Source organism: Fusarium fujikuroi, chromosome FFUJ_chr08 (genome assembly GCF_900079805.1).
Source record: "Fusarium fujikuroi IMI 58289 draft genome, chromosome FFUJ_chr08".
Classification (NCBI taxonomy): domain Eukaryota; kingdom Fungi; phylum Ascomycota; class Sordariomycetes; order Hypocreales; family Nectriaceae; genus Fusarium; species Fusarium fujikuroi.
Genome location: NC_036629.1, coordinates 1,095,910 through 1,111,093, shown reverse-complemented (window position 1 = coordinate 1,111,093; position 15,184 = coordinate 1,095,910). Strand labels below are relative to the sequence as shown.

General features: G+C 49.3%; 5 protein-coding genes; 4 read left to right on the top strand and 1 right to left on the bottom strand.

Annotated features, from left to right (window-relative positions):
* Positions 1-2,021: 2,021 nt before the first annotated feature.
* On the top strand, positions 2,022-4,043 carry FFUJ_12170 (uncharacterized protein; the record flags this gene model as incomplete). XM_023581744.1 has 10 exons in its annotated part: positions 2,022-2,118; positions 2,180-2,359; positions 2,463-2,690; positions 2,747-2,797; positions 2,859-3,005; positions 3,064-3,159; positions 3,210-3,250; positions 3,300-3,445; positions 3,499-3,808; positions 3,885-4,043. The coding sequence occupies 10 exons, from the start codon at positions 2,022-2,024 to the stop codon at positions 4,041-4,043; spliced, it is 1,455 nt and encodes a 484-aa protein (XP_023434394.1).
* Positions 4,044-4,983: 940 nt separating this feature from the next.
* FFUJ_12169 (probable NADPH-dependent beta-ketoacyl reductase (rhlG)) lies at positions 4,984-5,897 on the top strand (the record flags this gene model as incomplete). XM_023581743.1 has 2 exons in its annotated part: positions 4,984-5,090; positions 5,141-5,897. 2 exons carry the CDS (start codon positions 4,984-4,986, stop codon positions 5,895-5,897), a joined length of 864 nt encoding a protein of 287 aa, XP_023434393.1.
* A 129-nt stretch (positions 5,898-6,026) lies between these two features.
* FFUJ_12168 (related to putative trehalase) lies at positions 6,027-7,434 on the bottom strand (the record flags this gene model as incomplete). XM_023581742.1 has 2 exons in its annotated part: positions 6,027-7,164; positions 7,307-7,434. The coding sequence occupies 2 exons, from the start codon at positions 7,432-7,434 to the stop codon at positions 6,027-6,029; spliced, it is 1,266 nt and encodes a 421-aa protein (XP_023434392.1).
* A 580-nt stretch (positions 7,435-8,014) lies between these two features.
* Positions 8,015-8,486, top strand: FFUJ_12167 (uncharacterized protein; the record flags this gene model as incomplete). XM_023581741.1 has 2 exons in its annotated part: positions 8,015-8,188; positions 8,238-8,486. 2 exons carry the CDS (start codon positions 8,015-8,017, stop codon positions 8,484-8,486), a joined length of 423 nt encoding a protein of 140 aa, XP_023434391.1.
* A 2,135-nt stretch (positions 8,487-10,621) lies between these two features.
* Positions 10,622-13,570, top strand: FFUJ_12166 (related to importin beta-2 subunit (transportin); the record flags this gene model as incomplete). XM_023581740.1 has 3 exons in its annotated part: positions 10,622-10,726; positions 10,788-13,412; positions 13,469-13,570. The coding sequence occupies 3 exons, from the start codon at positions 10,622-10,624 to the stop codon at positions 13,568-13,570; spliced, it is 2,832 nt and encodes a 943-aa protein (XP_023434390.1).
* Between the last annotated feature and the right edge of the window lie 1,614 nt (positions 13,571-15,184).

The following is a 15,184-nucleotide window of genomic DNA, read 5'->3' as shown; positions in this document are numbered from 1 at the left end:
TTGTGCAGAAATTGCTGGGCCAGTGATAGGTAGTGACCGTGTCAGACAATACTGGGGGCTGTTAAGGAGTGGAGGTCCTCTCGGCGACGGACGGGTACTTAATGCAGCCTGGTTATAAAAAATTATGATGTCCCGTATAAACAAACGGTGGAGAGAAGAAGGAAAATATCCACGTCATTGGATCATAATGAAACGTTGAACGGACGGGAGCTTGTCAATTAAGTTACGCCTCATCGCGAGCCTGCTTGACTTGACTTGTCTTGACTGAGCTTGCCCGGTCACCAGACTTTTGAGGCCAGCTCAGATTCCACTAATGGTGGATGCTCAAACACACACTGTGCTCTTCCCATCCACTTATCCCGTGCTAACTTAGCTTAGCAGATGCTACTAGAGCCTCGTTGTTGTAACTCTACCTCGACACCAACAGCAACACCCTGCAGACAGACATTCCCGATGGACGCCTTCCAAAATCGCTCACTCCCCTCCAATTCACCCACTTTGGTCCAATACGCTCTCGGCTCTTTGCATATTGCCCATGTCCGTTCCATCTTGGACTGTGTATTCGAAGGAGAGGGGCGTGTCTTGCAGGTTACGTTCAGTGTCTATTCAGCATGAAAAGCCCATATGATTCACCTGCTCTCTGCCCTCTCGAGCCCGCAACTCGACGTCTCAGCTGGTGTTATCTTGGACGGGACTGCATCTCCTTCAGGCCTTTCCCTTATTTCCTTCTTCAGTTGCTTGCTAAGGGTCTCGTCATGCGAGTTTGCAGCTCGACTCCTCCGAGAACCCCTCCATGAGTCCACCTCCTCCACTTGTTGCATCCATCCCCACTCGACTCGTTCTGTTACTCGCTGGCTGATGCGCGACATTAAAGAGATGCTGGACTGCATAGTCAGAAGCGACTGATAAGCTGCGGTTGCCGCTCAGTTGTCCACCCTCTGAGCCCTTCCGGTTTCTACCTTTTGTTTCCCGTACCGATCTATTCTTCAAAGGTTGACCGGAACTGGGAGATTTTGCTGTGACTCAAAGCTCCAGCTCCTGCTCCAGCTGACTGACATCAGGCTGCACGCCATTCCTTCAGGCAGTCCTGTAACTCCTGCAGCCAAGCAGTTTTTCTGCCTTTCTTATTGCTGGTATTTGGTTGTCATCATCGCGTATCCTGCGGGTAGATGCTAGGCTTCCTGTTGTACCACCACCTCGACCAACCCGCCTTCAACAATTGCTTCTGACTCCTAGTTCACCAGCAGCACCACCACAAGAGGCGCACGAGATACCCCTTCAGCATAATTTATGCAACTCTGAAGCAACAATCCTAGTTTTGGCGGCAGAATCTCACCTGCCTACCCCGACCTACATACGCCACAGGCATCAAATCCCTACAGGACACTGGTCAACCTCGCCCAGATACAGGAAGCCGGTATAGCACTAAAGCAAAGACGAGACAGCCGTCTCAGCGGAATCTCTCGAGTACTTGCATCTACAACAATCAATCCAATTCTATCCCGATCTACGCCAACGCACCCCAAGGAAACCCAACGAGAGCCCGGGTCTTCGTCCTCGTGCAACCCTTATCCAGTATCCATCCCGAATCAAGAGCTGAGCCGCATTTTTTGGTTAGCCAGCTAACTTCTCGGCTTTGCGGTTCCACTGTACTGTACTCTTGCTTATTTCTACAAAAGCCCCCAACCCACCATCTCCCCAGTTGTCGGTACCGCTCTACTTCAGTTCGTTACGTTCTGAACAACTAACAAGGCCTCGAGCTTTGGAGGCGAAAGAACTCATAGTTCTTTACATCAAACACTTCCTCGTTCCTAGCGGTGCAAAATACTTATGCATTCTTCGCACGTTTGACGTTTCGCATATTAATTACTGCCGTATCATATATCCACGTCAGTTTTCACACTTGGTGGGTGTATCAACTACATACCTATCAAAATCTCCTCCTCGTTAAACATATTTATTCCAATTTGCAATCGGTTTGTGGTATTTAGACGCGTTGTTTGCATGCGCAAAATGCTACTATGTATCAAACAAGCAGACCAGGATGGAGCGAGTGGTCTAGGTGGATATGGAATCCAGACTACCAGCAATATTATCGCCAAAGAGTAGACGCTGCCGGTGTGTATTTCTATCTAGTCTTCCAGTCTCTCTTCCAGACTTACTAACCAAAGTCGCATAGGCAACTCTGATATCCAATGGCAGAGCGAATATGAGTCTGCTCAGAATAGAGAGGTCCCCCGAACTCCTGTGCAAGTCCCTGCACAAGTTCAACAGATGGACCAGATGGACCAGGTGACCCAGCAGTTTGGTTCAGTCAACATACAGAGCCCTGAACAAGCGGCTGGAGACGAGCACGACAGTACGTTTTGACCTGTGCTGGTCCCCTGATTTTTCAACATAAGCCGCTTGGCTCCATTCCACCTCGTCGGCTCTTAAATGTGCTAACGTATTGGATGGTCTAGATAATGAATATGTCACGGGCGGCTCATCGTCGAGAGTAAAATCCAAATCATCGAGGTCGCATAGCAGTTCATCAAAGTCGAAATCGAAACCGTCCAAGTCCTCTGGTGGGAAAGGCAAGGCACCCGCTCAGGAAGCCATTGACGAGGTTGATGAACACGGTTATGAAAATCGTCATAGTCAACGGAGACCATCTGCATCTACAACCACTCAACAAACAGAACAAACCTGTAAGTAAGCAGAGAGTTGGCGGCGTCCTGATGGGAAAGATTGCTAACTTAGCCAGATTATGACCCGAATACTGGCCAGTATTACATGTTATCACAAGCTACTCAAGGTATGCGAAATGCTCTATCTCAATCTGAGTATTAGTATTGACAAAGGCTGCTCAACCATAGGAGATTCTGCATCCAACCAGCCCTATCCAAGTGGCTCAGTCGAGGGGGAAGACCCGGAGCTTCAGGCAGCCCTTGATCAAAGTCGACAGTATTCGCGAGATCAATACCGAGGTGGCGAGTCGTCGTCTGCTGCATACACCCCCTATGGTACGTGACTTGGAGACTGAACTGTAATTTAATTTGAGGTTTCTAACACCCATAGTAGCTCAAGACGAGGAAGAGGATCCCGGGCCAGCTGTGGCCTCCACCAACCAAGAGCACATTGTAGGCACTGGCGGTGAAACAGAGACTCTAGATCCACGTATGATTATCTATTCTATGTAACGCAGGGTTAAACTAACTTGATACTAGGCTATCGTGTTGCACAGTCTCACATGTTCCAACCCGGCGAGGTAAGCGACTCACCCCAGACTCTATAAAACTATGCTGACCGCCCAACAGGTCTTTAAAGTCCTCTGGCCGGAGCCAGCAGGAGGAGGCAGTGTAGTTGAAGAAACGGTATATCGCGACCGGTACGGCGGTCAAATATTTGTTCATTTCCGTCGGTTCATCGTAGTCGCAAACGATCGTGGCCACTGCACTTGCATGTAAGTGTAATGTCCTATCAGCGCTTGAGCCCGGAATCGTGCTAACATTTTAGACCTATCTCTACCTATGGTAAAAAAGGCTGTAAAAAGAGTGGCGTCAAGGCTGAGCAACACGGAATTGTTGTTGAGAGTAGCAATCGAAACCCTACCGCCCTACCTGGCGAGCCAGAGCTTGGATATCCTCCTGTTCGTGTGCACATCCACGAGCCGGATGAGCGAATCGCAAAAGAGTCCCGAGTTAATTACTCAAAACTCACGACGGTGGAACATAATGTCAAAGTGCTCTTCATCGGTCGAGTGGTGACCTCAGACTGGGATACTGTCACCGAAGCGGTCAACGCTAGCTGGGCAAAGAAGACGCATGTAAAGAAGAAGCATCGCAGACCATGATCCTTCGAACAGCTCTAACATTCACGTTTTAAGGTGCCTGTGTAAGCAGGTCCCTACATCGGGTGTCATCAATGACACCTGCATATATACGTTCCTCAGGAGCAGCCAGCTTCTCTGGCATGCACCTGCGAAACTTGTCTCGGCAGCTTCGCAATCTCGAGACAGATACGGTATGGGTTATGCTCAGCTTTCCAAACATGCTGCCTGAAGTATCAAGGTAGCTTCTTGGTTGGAAACCGAACACCCTCGCAAGTGGCGCGCAGTTCACTAATGTGCGTTTACATAAGGTGGCCATTTTCTCCTTGTTCTTGGTTCGGATTTTTGGATTATTTTTTCTCTCAAGGTGTCCAACAATTCGGAAAGTGTTTCTAAGTACTCTATTGTGTTGGGCAAGATCTTTTTATACAACTTGACAGCAAGATTTGGTGGAACAGCACACAATTCCCGATATGTTGATAAAGATATTCTTGAAATATGCTGAGTTTGGATTTTTCTTCTTCTTGTTGTTTCATTGTCTCCTCGCTCCTTCTCTTCCTCAGTTTTGAGATAGTCTTCCAGAGGCTTTCCAATCGGTTTAATGAAAGATATGATTCAGAAGGGCTTCACTGGATTTTATGATAAGTTGCAAATGCCTGGTTGGCATCACAATCATTTACGAGGCAGTGTCCCGTTTTTGGAGACGCTGAGGGGTGTCTCTTTGGTACGAGTCCAGTGCAAATATCAGAATGAATACACGAAGTTATGTCTACAAGGAAAGGCTCCTTATTATATAAACATGAATGAATGAAGAGCCTTGTTGTGTGTGAGGTTACCGAGATAGACCCACCCACCGGACGTCGTGCCTCGGCATCTTTTTCCCCGCAACCGGAGGCTTAATTAATGAACCCCGGACATACCCCAGCGCAGACAAAACTCCGAGGCTCGACACTCGTCACCAAGATCAAGGGGAGACATTGCCAATCAGTTCTCTTTCCTATAAAAGATCTCTTCATCCTTCAATATTCGAGTAAAATATTTCTGCTTTGATCTCATTGTAAAAGTCGTAGGACTATTCCATCACACCACACGACCCGTTATACGTCATCCCTTCTACCCTTGTACTATCTATCCATTTCCCTTTTTACAACAACAAATACAAACACAAAACAATGGCTGAAGCTCAGTTGGAAGATTTCCCTTCGCTTTTCTCCCTGAAGGGCAAGGTCGCCGTTATCACCGGTGGCTCTCGCGGTCTGGGTCTGCACGCGGCTTCTGCGTAAGTCATTCATTACGATTTGTCTATAAACGCGACTGACATTGCCTCAGGTTCCTCCAAGCAGGCGCATCAAAGGTCTTCATCTCATCCCGTAAGGCCGCTGCCTGTGAAGAAGCATGCAAAGCTCTCAATGCTCTCCCCAACCTGGCTCCTGGTGCTGTTGCCATCTCAGTTCCCGCGGACTCATCCAGGTTCGAGGGCGTAGAGAGTCTTCTCGCGCAGGTCAAGAAGCACACTGACCGCATCGATATTCTCTTCGCTAATGCTGGAGCTACATGGGGCGAGCAGTTTGACACGCATCCTGACTCTGCTTTTGCCAAGGTCATGGACCTCAATGTCAAGGCTGTTTTCAACACAATCCGGCTTTTCACACCACTCCTCGAGAAGAGCGCTTCTCTTCAGGATCCTAGCCGTGTGATTATCACTGCCAGTGTTGCGGGACTCGGTGTCGGTACAATTGGAAAGCAGGGCACATATGGTTACTCCGCCAGCAAGGCTGCTGTGCTGCATCTGGGACGCAACATCGCCATGGAGCTGGGCCCTAGGCACATCACCGTCAACTCTATCTGCCCCGGCTTCTTCCCTAGCAAGATGTCCAATGGTCTGCTGGAAATGTCTGGTGGTGCTGAGGAGATCGCAAACAGTAACCCCATGCGCCGACTGGGCAAGCCTGAGGATATTGCTGGTGTGGTTGTTTACCTCGCTAGTCGGGCAGGATCTCATGTTAATGGTGAGACAATTGCTATTGATGGTGGTGCGCTGTGGCAGCGAGGCGAGCTCATGGTCGAATCCAAGTCAAAGCTGTAGGGGCAATGGATGCGAAATGTATGATAAAGAATGGCCCTTCATTTATAGGGATTTGAGTAGAAGGTAAATACCTCTTGGTGTCTATTGATTTGTTTTATCCGTGCCAGCCTTGATGTTATTGGTTGGCCGTCATGAACTCCCTTGCTCCAATGGCTTTCGAGCCATCCAAGTACTTGCTCTATACGTTGACTGCAAAAGACTATCAGGATCATGAATATACGGGGCATGGACACCGGTCTTGTGCCATTCAACAACAAATCCCATCTTCTCCAACAGTGCAATGACTTCGTCGCCGGCCAGCTCAAAACTTCCTGGATCAGCAATGCCCGATGAACTCTTTGGGTCATGCTCTGCTTCACCATCTTGTCCATGAGTACCAGGCGCATTGTTCTCGAAATGCCACAATAACGGCCCCACGTTGATGAGAACACCCCCAGGCCGAAGACAGTGCCGTATGACCTCCAGGTACCGAATCAGATTGGGCGCTGTGTCGAGGAAGAAGACACTTGCCACAGCGTCATACTGTGCTTCATGGTCTTCATTAGAGTAGAGGCAGAGAAAGTCGGCGGCGCACATGGACATTTCTCCAACATTAGTTGTGGCAGCTAGAACGGAGGCTGGATGGATGTCCGGAACGCGATAGCTTCTGAGGTGGTTCGCTCTGGTGAGGTGGTTGGAGAAACTATGGACCCAGGGGTAAATAGTATGCTGTTCGGCCGCAGGACAATAGTTGAGAATATATGATGAAGCAAGGAGTTGGTGATACGAGATTTCGTTGCCTTCAGCGGTATACCCATTCGCAACCAGATCAAACACCAATCTTCCTAGACCTGCGCCTGGAACCAATACGCTTAGAGGAGATCCATCCGGATATCTCTCCTTTTCTGCCGCAAGAGCTTTCATGACGGGGCCATAGCTAGCTTCTCTCTCTGCAGCTCCCGCCTCGGTCCAATCTCTGTAGAACTGACGAATAGTACTCCTCGCCTTATCAACATCAGAGTGTTTGGCGACGCCGGCCCATTCTTGAGGCATCTTGGGTTCTGGGTCTTCGGGATCTGTTGTCATCATTCGAAATGACTGTAGGCCAACACAAGCAATGGTACGAGCCAGCTCAGCATTTTCATCAATTGCATCATCAGTCTTCTCTAGAGTGTCTAGGAAGTTGAACGGAGGTGCAGCCAAGAGTTTCCATTGTTCTTGAGGAAGAGCATAGAAGGCTTGACGACGAAGGTGTGTGACGTTGAAGTGAGATACCTTTGCGTATTGGCTATTAAACATTCAGCATGAGGAACAGCACCCTTGAGTCAGATTACATATAGTGTTGCACAGATGCTGGAGGCCTTGTATGGTTTGCCAACAGAGCGAGAGGAGAATGATCCGACTCAAGTGAGTTTCTTGGGATAACTCACAAGAATGAATCCAAGGCGCTGAATATGACTCGAACCTCTTCAGGATCTTCAGCATTGTCCTCTACTCCAGCCCATGCACTGTCATCTGAGACAATTTCGATGTGGTGGCCATCTTCAGATCCGGCCATACTGGAAATGGATTCTGATATGCTGCGTTTAAGCAAGGGTCATGGAGGGGTAGAGAGGAATGTCGAGGATATAGCACAAAGGTCAACTTTTGGTGATCTCACAAACCCTGCTCTTAGAAGCGATTTAGCGAACTCGGGAAATTGTGAGAGTAAAAATTGATGAAAAGTTTAGAATGGACTCATGCCACTCACTTTCTACGAGTTGACAATGATTTATGCGGGCCTCCGAATGAGTTTACGTGGGGTTGAGGAGATCATGTGATTGCGGATTTGAGCAAATCGACAACTTGAATAAAGCATCATCAAGCATCTTGTTAGCTTGCTATTTGCCGTCTGGTCGTTGTTTTAATACCAGTGAGTACAAGTACAATCTCGGCATTGTTGTTTTGGCTGCAAATCTCATAACTTCTTCAGTTACGTCAGATGCTGAGACGAAACACTGATTTCTACTTTAACTCGCAACACACACACACGCACACCCAGCACTCAGAGCTACCAAAGGTTCTCACTCGCCGTCTTAGGATCACGAGATTTCTGCTCCACCAAGAGAATAAGGCGATACTTCCTCATAAGACACATCATGGCTACAGACATAATTGAGCTCTCTGTACCCCTCCCCCGCTCTCTAGACACCCGCATCTACCTCCGCCTTTCCACCAAAGCAAAGTCCATTGTGCTATTCCTTACAACAGCGACACAAGACGAGCTCGCTGCTCCTGTCTCTATGGGTTCTTTTGTCTACGCCCTGCCCAACGTGAGTACGGCCCGTTTCTGTTCCGGTAATACTTTGCTGACCTTCATAGCGACTTGACCAGGCACAGCCATTATCTACCACGCTCTATTCTTCAGAGGCATCAGTGGAGTTTACAACACGCTTGGCGAAGCTTTTGGCTCGGAAATCACAGCTCCCGGTGTACGTCACTAACTCGATTAGTTTTGCTAATGCGGGCATGGGAGGCACGGTGGAAGAGGAGATGGAGGCCTTCAAGAACATTGCTCAGGTTGTGTCAGAGAGGCTACAGCTATCGGGCCCCAGGTCAACGGCAGCCTGATAGGATAAGGACACCTTGCCTGCAACCAGGTCAAGGAATACGAAGTTTTTGAGACTTAACAAATGTCAATCTTGGAAGAAGAGCTACGGACTTGCATCACCCACCACCTTAGTCTCTCCGTCAATACCTGATGTCTATCCTAGGAACTCCACCGACAGGCCTAGAACCACTCAGAATTATGGTGCACAGCTTCATCATGTCCCCGAGTAACACGGCTGTCAAGAGAGTCCTGGGAGAATTACGGCATAGACCACAAACAATCCCGAATGAATCCGCAGTGGCACACAGAGATAGACGCCTTGAGGCAAATGTGTGTCACCAGGCGGGATTGCGTGTGTAACACCATAAGACCCAATCCTTCTGTTCTTGTGCTGAGGAGGCTTGCTAGGGGAGGAAAGAAAACTCACGACCTCGATCCTAAACGACAGAAAGACTTAGGTAATATAGCCTAAGCTTAGGATGACTTTTACTAAGTTTATGTTGATACTCTACAGTGAAGTTCGCTGTTTTCTTGCCCCCCGAGGGCTTGTTATCGTTGTGCCTTTTTTGATAGATATTACACCGAAGAGAAACAATAAAGGGTCTGTGAGTACACGAGGTATCTATCTCGCCTCCACGACGACGGCTTCCATTGCTTCAGGACTTTGTATTCCCAAATTGCTTGGACAAGGCCACCAGACTCGCCGTGTTTCTCGGGCATAAGTCAGCGGCAGACCGCTTTATTGCGACAGCGACGGCCAGGAAATAGTGTCGCACAAGTGATACACAATGTTCAGGCTGGTGCAACACTAAGCTGCGCGGCACTTACAACGAGACTGATCCCGCAGTGACGCTTTGGTGAAACTAGACTATCAGATGAAGGGTGATGCTCTGGATAGTTCATCGGTTCATACGGGACTACCCAGGCAAGAAACCAGCTAAACATGGATGTTGGTATGGATATTTGAGTTTCTAGAGTTGCAAATATGGCCTGAGTCTGAACACAGTATTACGGGTAGCTCAAGGCCGTTAGATGCTGTCTCAGGCAGGGCCGCGGCCTGTTGCAGGCGTTAATATGAATGGATGATTCAGAGCCATATCGATGTTGTTGAAATGGTTGGATAACGGAATCATACAAGCGGCTATTTCGTCTTGTCGACTCTTCTAAACAGCCACGCACGAAACGAGACGAGACGAGACGAACGGTGTATAAGATGACAACATTTCTTTCCTGCTCTAAAATAAAATAGAATGGAACCCAACAGTTTATTCTAGCTCCGGCGATCCCCGCAGCAAAGAAACCGAACCTGCCTTGCATTTCTTCAGTGACAAATTTTCTCGGTTTCTGCAGGCGGGTTATCGTTATCGCACCCCGCGCCACTAGAAACTTGGATTGGCACGGCCTTATTGGGCGTTCCAGGCTACTTTACAGTGCGTTTGATACATGACACGCCCCGATTGTGTCTCTCATCTCGCCATCGCTAGTCTGAAAGGGGCAATTTCTTGGTTGGATGCCCTTGACTTGACCTTGAGCCTCCGCTCTCTCCTCGAAACTACACCAAAATCTTCGTCCCCTACTGTTGGTGGGCAGCTGAGCTTCTTCAACTTTAACTCGAGAGATCTGCATCAACCTCTCCCCCTCGATTGTCTTTTTCTTAGCAGCTGCGTTTCAAGACGCACAGCGCCCTGTCATCCTTTTTCATTGATATTACCATCACGATCGCGATAAGCAATCCCAAGGAACAAAGGCGAGGCTGCTAGGCGTCTCAGTAACAAACCGGGTGAGTAGACTTAAGTTGACTTGAGCTTTGCAGTGTGGCCCCACGGTGTTGCACATCCCTGTATCGGAGGGGCACATTCGCTTCTCGCCCACTGCCGTCCCATACGACGACGGACGGATACTCTATCCCACTATACATACAAGCAAGAGTCCACCGCTGCTCTCTCGTCTCTCCCCTCTCTCAGACTCCTTCACCATTGTCATCTCTATCTTGCCCTGGCTCAAGGTTTGCGCATTGCTAACTGTTGACGAGTAGGAGCTGTGGAGCTTAGCTCATGTGAAAGTCGTTCACAAAGTTTCCATCTCGCTTCTGCGCCCCTCTTCTCTACATCCGCCTTCTGCGACGTTCAGAGACGTTGTCAACATTATCGCAACCATGTCCTCCTGGGAGCCCGCCCCCGATTCGCTGCAGCAGCTTGCTGCTTGCCTCAAAGACTCCCTCAGTGGTTTCGACAAAAGTGCTCAGAAGCAGGCTGACTTGGTAAGACTTTGCTTGCCCATCGCAATCCTTGCGCCGCCCCTCAGCTAATCATCCTTTGCAGATGCTTCAACAAGCCAAGAACTCGCCCGACATCAACAACTATCTCGCCTATCTCTTCTCAAGCTCTTCACCTCCCAATGGCCTTCAATTTTCCGAGCAAGATTTCCACCTCGTGCGCTCCGCCGCTGGCATAATGCTCAAGAATAATGTTCGAAGCGAATGGAAGACCATCCCCGAATCCAACCTCCAGCTCATCAAGCTCGCGGTCCCCATGTGCTTGCAAGACAAGAACTCCCAGATCCGCAACTTTGCTGGAAATATTGCTACCGAAATTGTCCGCCGTGGAGGCTTGCTCAGCTGGCCAGAGCTACTTCCTCAGCTCCTCGACCTGGTCGGTAACACATCCGGTCAAACTTCGAACGAGGCGCAAGAGGGTGCTATGTCTGCTCTGGCCAAGATCTGCGAGGACAACTTCCGTCAGTTGACCAAGGAAGTTAATGGCCAGCGGCCCCTCAACTATGTTCTCCCCCATTTTATCGCGGCCACCAAGAGCCCTCTGCCCAAGGTCAGGGCTGGTGCGCTTACTGCTATCAACGTCTTCACGCCTCGAGAATCACAGGCCATGCTCAACTCCATCGATGACCTCCTCCAGCATCTGTTTGTCCTGGCCAGCGATGACAATGTCGATGTTCGACGGCAAGTGTGTCGTGCCTTTGTTCACCTAGTTGAGACGCGGCCCGACAAGCTCCAGCCGCACATTAGTGGCCTCGTTGACTACATAATATCCCAGCAGAAAGGCGACGATGAGGACTTGGCCTGTGAAGCGGCCGAATTCTGGCTCGCCGTGGGAGAACATGACAATTTGTGGAGGGCATTGGAGCCGTACATCAATAAGATTATTCCTGTCCTCCTCGAATGTATGGTTTACAGTGGAGAGGACATTGCCCTCCTTGGAGGTGCTTCAGATGACGAGGAGGAGGAGGATCGTGAGGAGGATATCCGCCCTGCATTTGCCAAGAAGGCTCTTGCACGAAAGGCCAACGGTGAGGTCAGGGAGTCCGCCGATCAAGCCCAGAATGGAAACGGGTTCGAGAAGCTCGATGGAATGGACGATGATACCGAGGAGGGAGAAATCGATGACTACGATGACGGTGATGACGCCAACCCTGACGAGCGGTGGACCATCCGCAAGTGCTCCGCCGCTGCTCTCGATGTTTTCGCCCGCGACTTCCAATCACCTGTTTTCGAGGCCATCTTCCCCTATCTGTCACAGCATCTGAAGCACGAAGAGTGGCCTCAGCGAGAAGCTGCTGTTCTCGCCTTGGGTGCCGTTGCTGATGGATGCATGGACGTTGTTGTCCCTCACTTGCCCGAGCTCGTGCCTTACCTCATCTCCCTTCTCGAAGACTCGGAGCCTGTCGTGAGACAGATCACCTGTTGGACCCTTGGTCGGTATTCGTCATGGGCTGCCAATCTGGAGGATACAGAAAAGGATCAGTTCTTCCTCCCTTTGATGGACGGTATTCTCCGCCACATGTTGGATAAGAACAAGAAAGTACAAGAAGCTGCTGCATCGGCATTCGCCAACCTCGAGGAGAAGGCAGGTAAGATCCTTGAACCTTACTGTGGCCCCATTATCCAGCAATTCGTCCATTGCTTTGCCAAGTACAAGGATCGCAACATGTACATTCTTTACGACTGTGTACAGACACTGGCAGAGCATATTGGACCTGCCATGGCCGCACCTGAGCTGTCTGGCAAGCTGATGCCTGCCTTGATCGACCGATACAACCGTGTATCGGATCAGTCACGCGAGCTGTTCCCTCTTCTAGAGTGCCTCTCTTATGTGGCGATGGCACTCGGTGATGCGTTCGCTCCCTATGCTGAGCCTATCTTCCTTCGATGCGTCAACATCATTCACGTCAACCTTGAGCAGACTTTGGCCGCTGCTGGCAACCCCATAATTGACCAGCCTGACAAGGATTTCCTGGTGACAAGTCTGGATCTTCTTAGTGCCATCGTTCAAGCTCTCAACGACGACAAGTCGGCTGCATTGGTCAAGAGTTCCCAACAGTCCTTCTTTGAGCTCCTCAGCTTCTGTATGGAGGACCCCAGTGACGAAGTTCGACAATCTGCCTACGCACTGCTGGGAGATTGCGCTAGATACGTCTATCCTCTGCTACAGCCCTACCTTGGTACAATCATCCCCATCCTGCTGAAGCAGCTTGATATGGACAGCGTCCTCGATGAGGATATGGACAGTGGGTTTGGCGTCGTCAACAACGCTTGCTGGTCGGTTGGTGAAATTTCAATGCAACACAAGGAACACATGGGCCCATGGGTTCAAGAGCTTCTTCAACGGTTTGTTGAGATTATGACCAACCCTCGTGTTCCTAAAGCGCTGAACGAAAATGCTGCCATGGCTTTGGGACGCCTCGGCCTTGAGAACTCGGAACAGCTTGGACCTCATCTTTCAACTTTTGCAGAGGAATGGATCGGCATCATGAACGAGGTCGATGCAACTGAGGAGAAGGCGACAGCTTTCAAGGGATTTTCTATGATAGTGGGACGAAACCCCCAGGCCATGGAGAAGGAGTTGCTTAACTATTTCACGGCCATTGCCCGTTATCGTGACATTGACTTGAAGAGCCCAGTCAGGCAGGAGTTGCATGATGTCTTCCAGAAGGTCAGTGCCTATTGCATTGTAATTGTTTCTTCGTCACACAGGCTAACGTTTCTCAGGTCATCGATATCTACAAACAAATAATTCCCGAGTTTAGCAACTTTGTCGGCCAGATGCAGCAACGAGACCGACAAAATTTGGAGTCGCATTACACTCTGTAGTATGGGATGGCGACTGATCTCGGCCTTCTTATTTCTTGAAGGGATGACTCAAGGGCGGCAGTGGAAATGGTTCGTTGTTATTACATAGTTATAGATAGCACTGGTTCTTTTATCGCAGTAGATAGCATGGTACGGGTTGCATGGCGAAGCTCAAGGGGGTTCATGAAAAGTCTTGGAGCCATTTTGATTGATGTTGAACGATGGTATGAACTGACGAGGGTCGCAGAGCGACATTGGGGGGAGGACGAGATACCTGATGGAAGCTGGAACTGAGAGAATGGGACTGGGAGAATGGCAACACGTTATGCCACAAGTAGATAGAAGTACTCGGATTCATGGGAGGAGTTGATGGGCATTTGTGGGGTCCGAGTTAGATAGATAGGCTACTTTATTATGCTGCTGCAAGCTGGAGCTATGTCACTCAAGTGTGGAAAATCACTAGATGGAAGATATTGCCACCGTGGTAGTTGAACCCCAGAGTTATTTCGATACCACTTTGTCACATTAGAATGTTAGGCATCTAATCAAGTTTCAAGTCTCGATGATAGTGTTTTGCGTCTATTGAACCAAAGCACCTACAACTTATTGCAAATTAATGAATTGCCGCCAAAGAAAGTCAGTGATGCTGTAGGGTAGGTATTGCCAACCACAACCACCAGGGAGAGAGACATTTCGGTATCAGTTCCTTGCTACAGCATAAGAAACGTTGCATCGTCCCTCGTGTCAAGCATATGAGCATCGTCTTACGTTGATTAATGAATCGTGAGAACTGCCTGTCGGGGCCGTGGGCAGCAAAGACCAAGCACTGACTCTGTAGCCGCCTCATGTGCAGCTAAGGCTATGCAAACAGCAACATTTCGCCTCTAGTTGAGCAAACTACAAAAGAGCCATACAAAATATAGCTCTCGTTAGTGGATGGCCGGGCTCTAACATTGGCCTTCAGCGTCTGTCTATGCGGTGATGGTATTGGTGTAACCAGCAGTGACAAGTTGGACACTCACAATTTGCCAAGACCGCGGAGTCTCCATCAATGCCACAATACAATGCCCAATGCCCTTTGACTCGCGTAGCCACTTAGCAATGATCATCCCTTGAAACCCCGAAGTTGTCGTGAGGAGGCATTTTACTGCCGGGGTTTCGCACGTATGTATGTACGGAGTATGTAACACTAGGAACACACGGAAGATCGCCCCTGTTCTAGTTTCCGCTTTCAGACTTAGAGTTTCTGGAAACCAGCTCTTGCAAGACTTGATTCGATTAAAAAGGTGTTGGGAGAGGTGCTTTGACATTCCGAACCTAACCCAGGAACTCGCTAGCTACGCGAGTCGGTACAAAGAGCCGAACAGCTTGGACGATCTTTTAGTCTGCCAGTCTATCAATAGTCTCAAGATATGTAATACTCTCTGTATAGACGAAATACTTGCCCAACCAGGCAAGGATACAGACGCTGCGAATACGCTGGGGAAATTGAAGCTCAATAGCGGAGACGAAGGGCCTAAACTCGGCTGCACCAGTCAGAAGAGACCAACTGTGTGCCGAGGATAATTAGACTGAAGCTAGATAGTCATGAACTTGGAAACATGATCTGTTGAGTGGAAGCAATTTTACAATGAA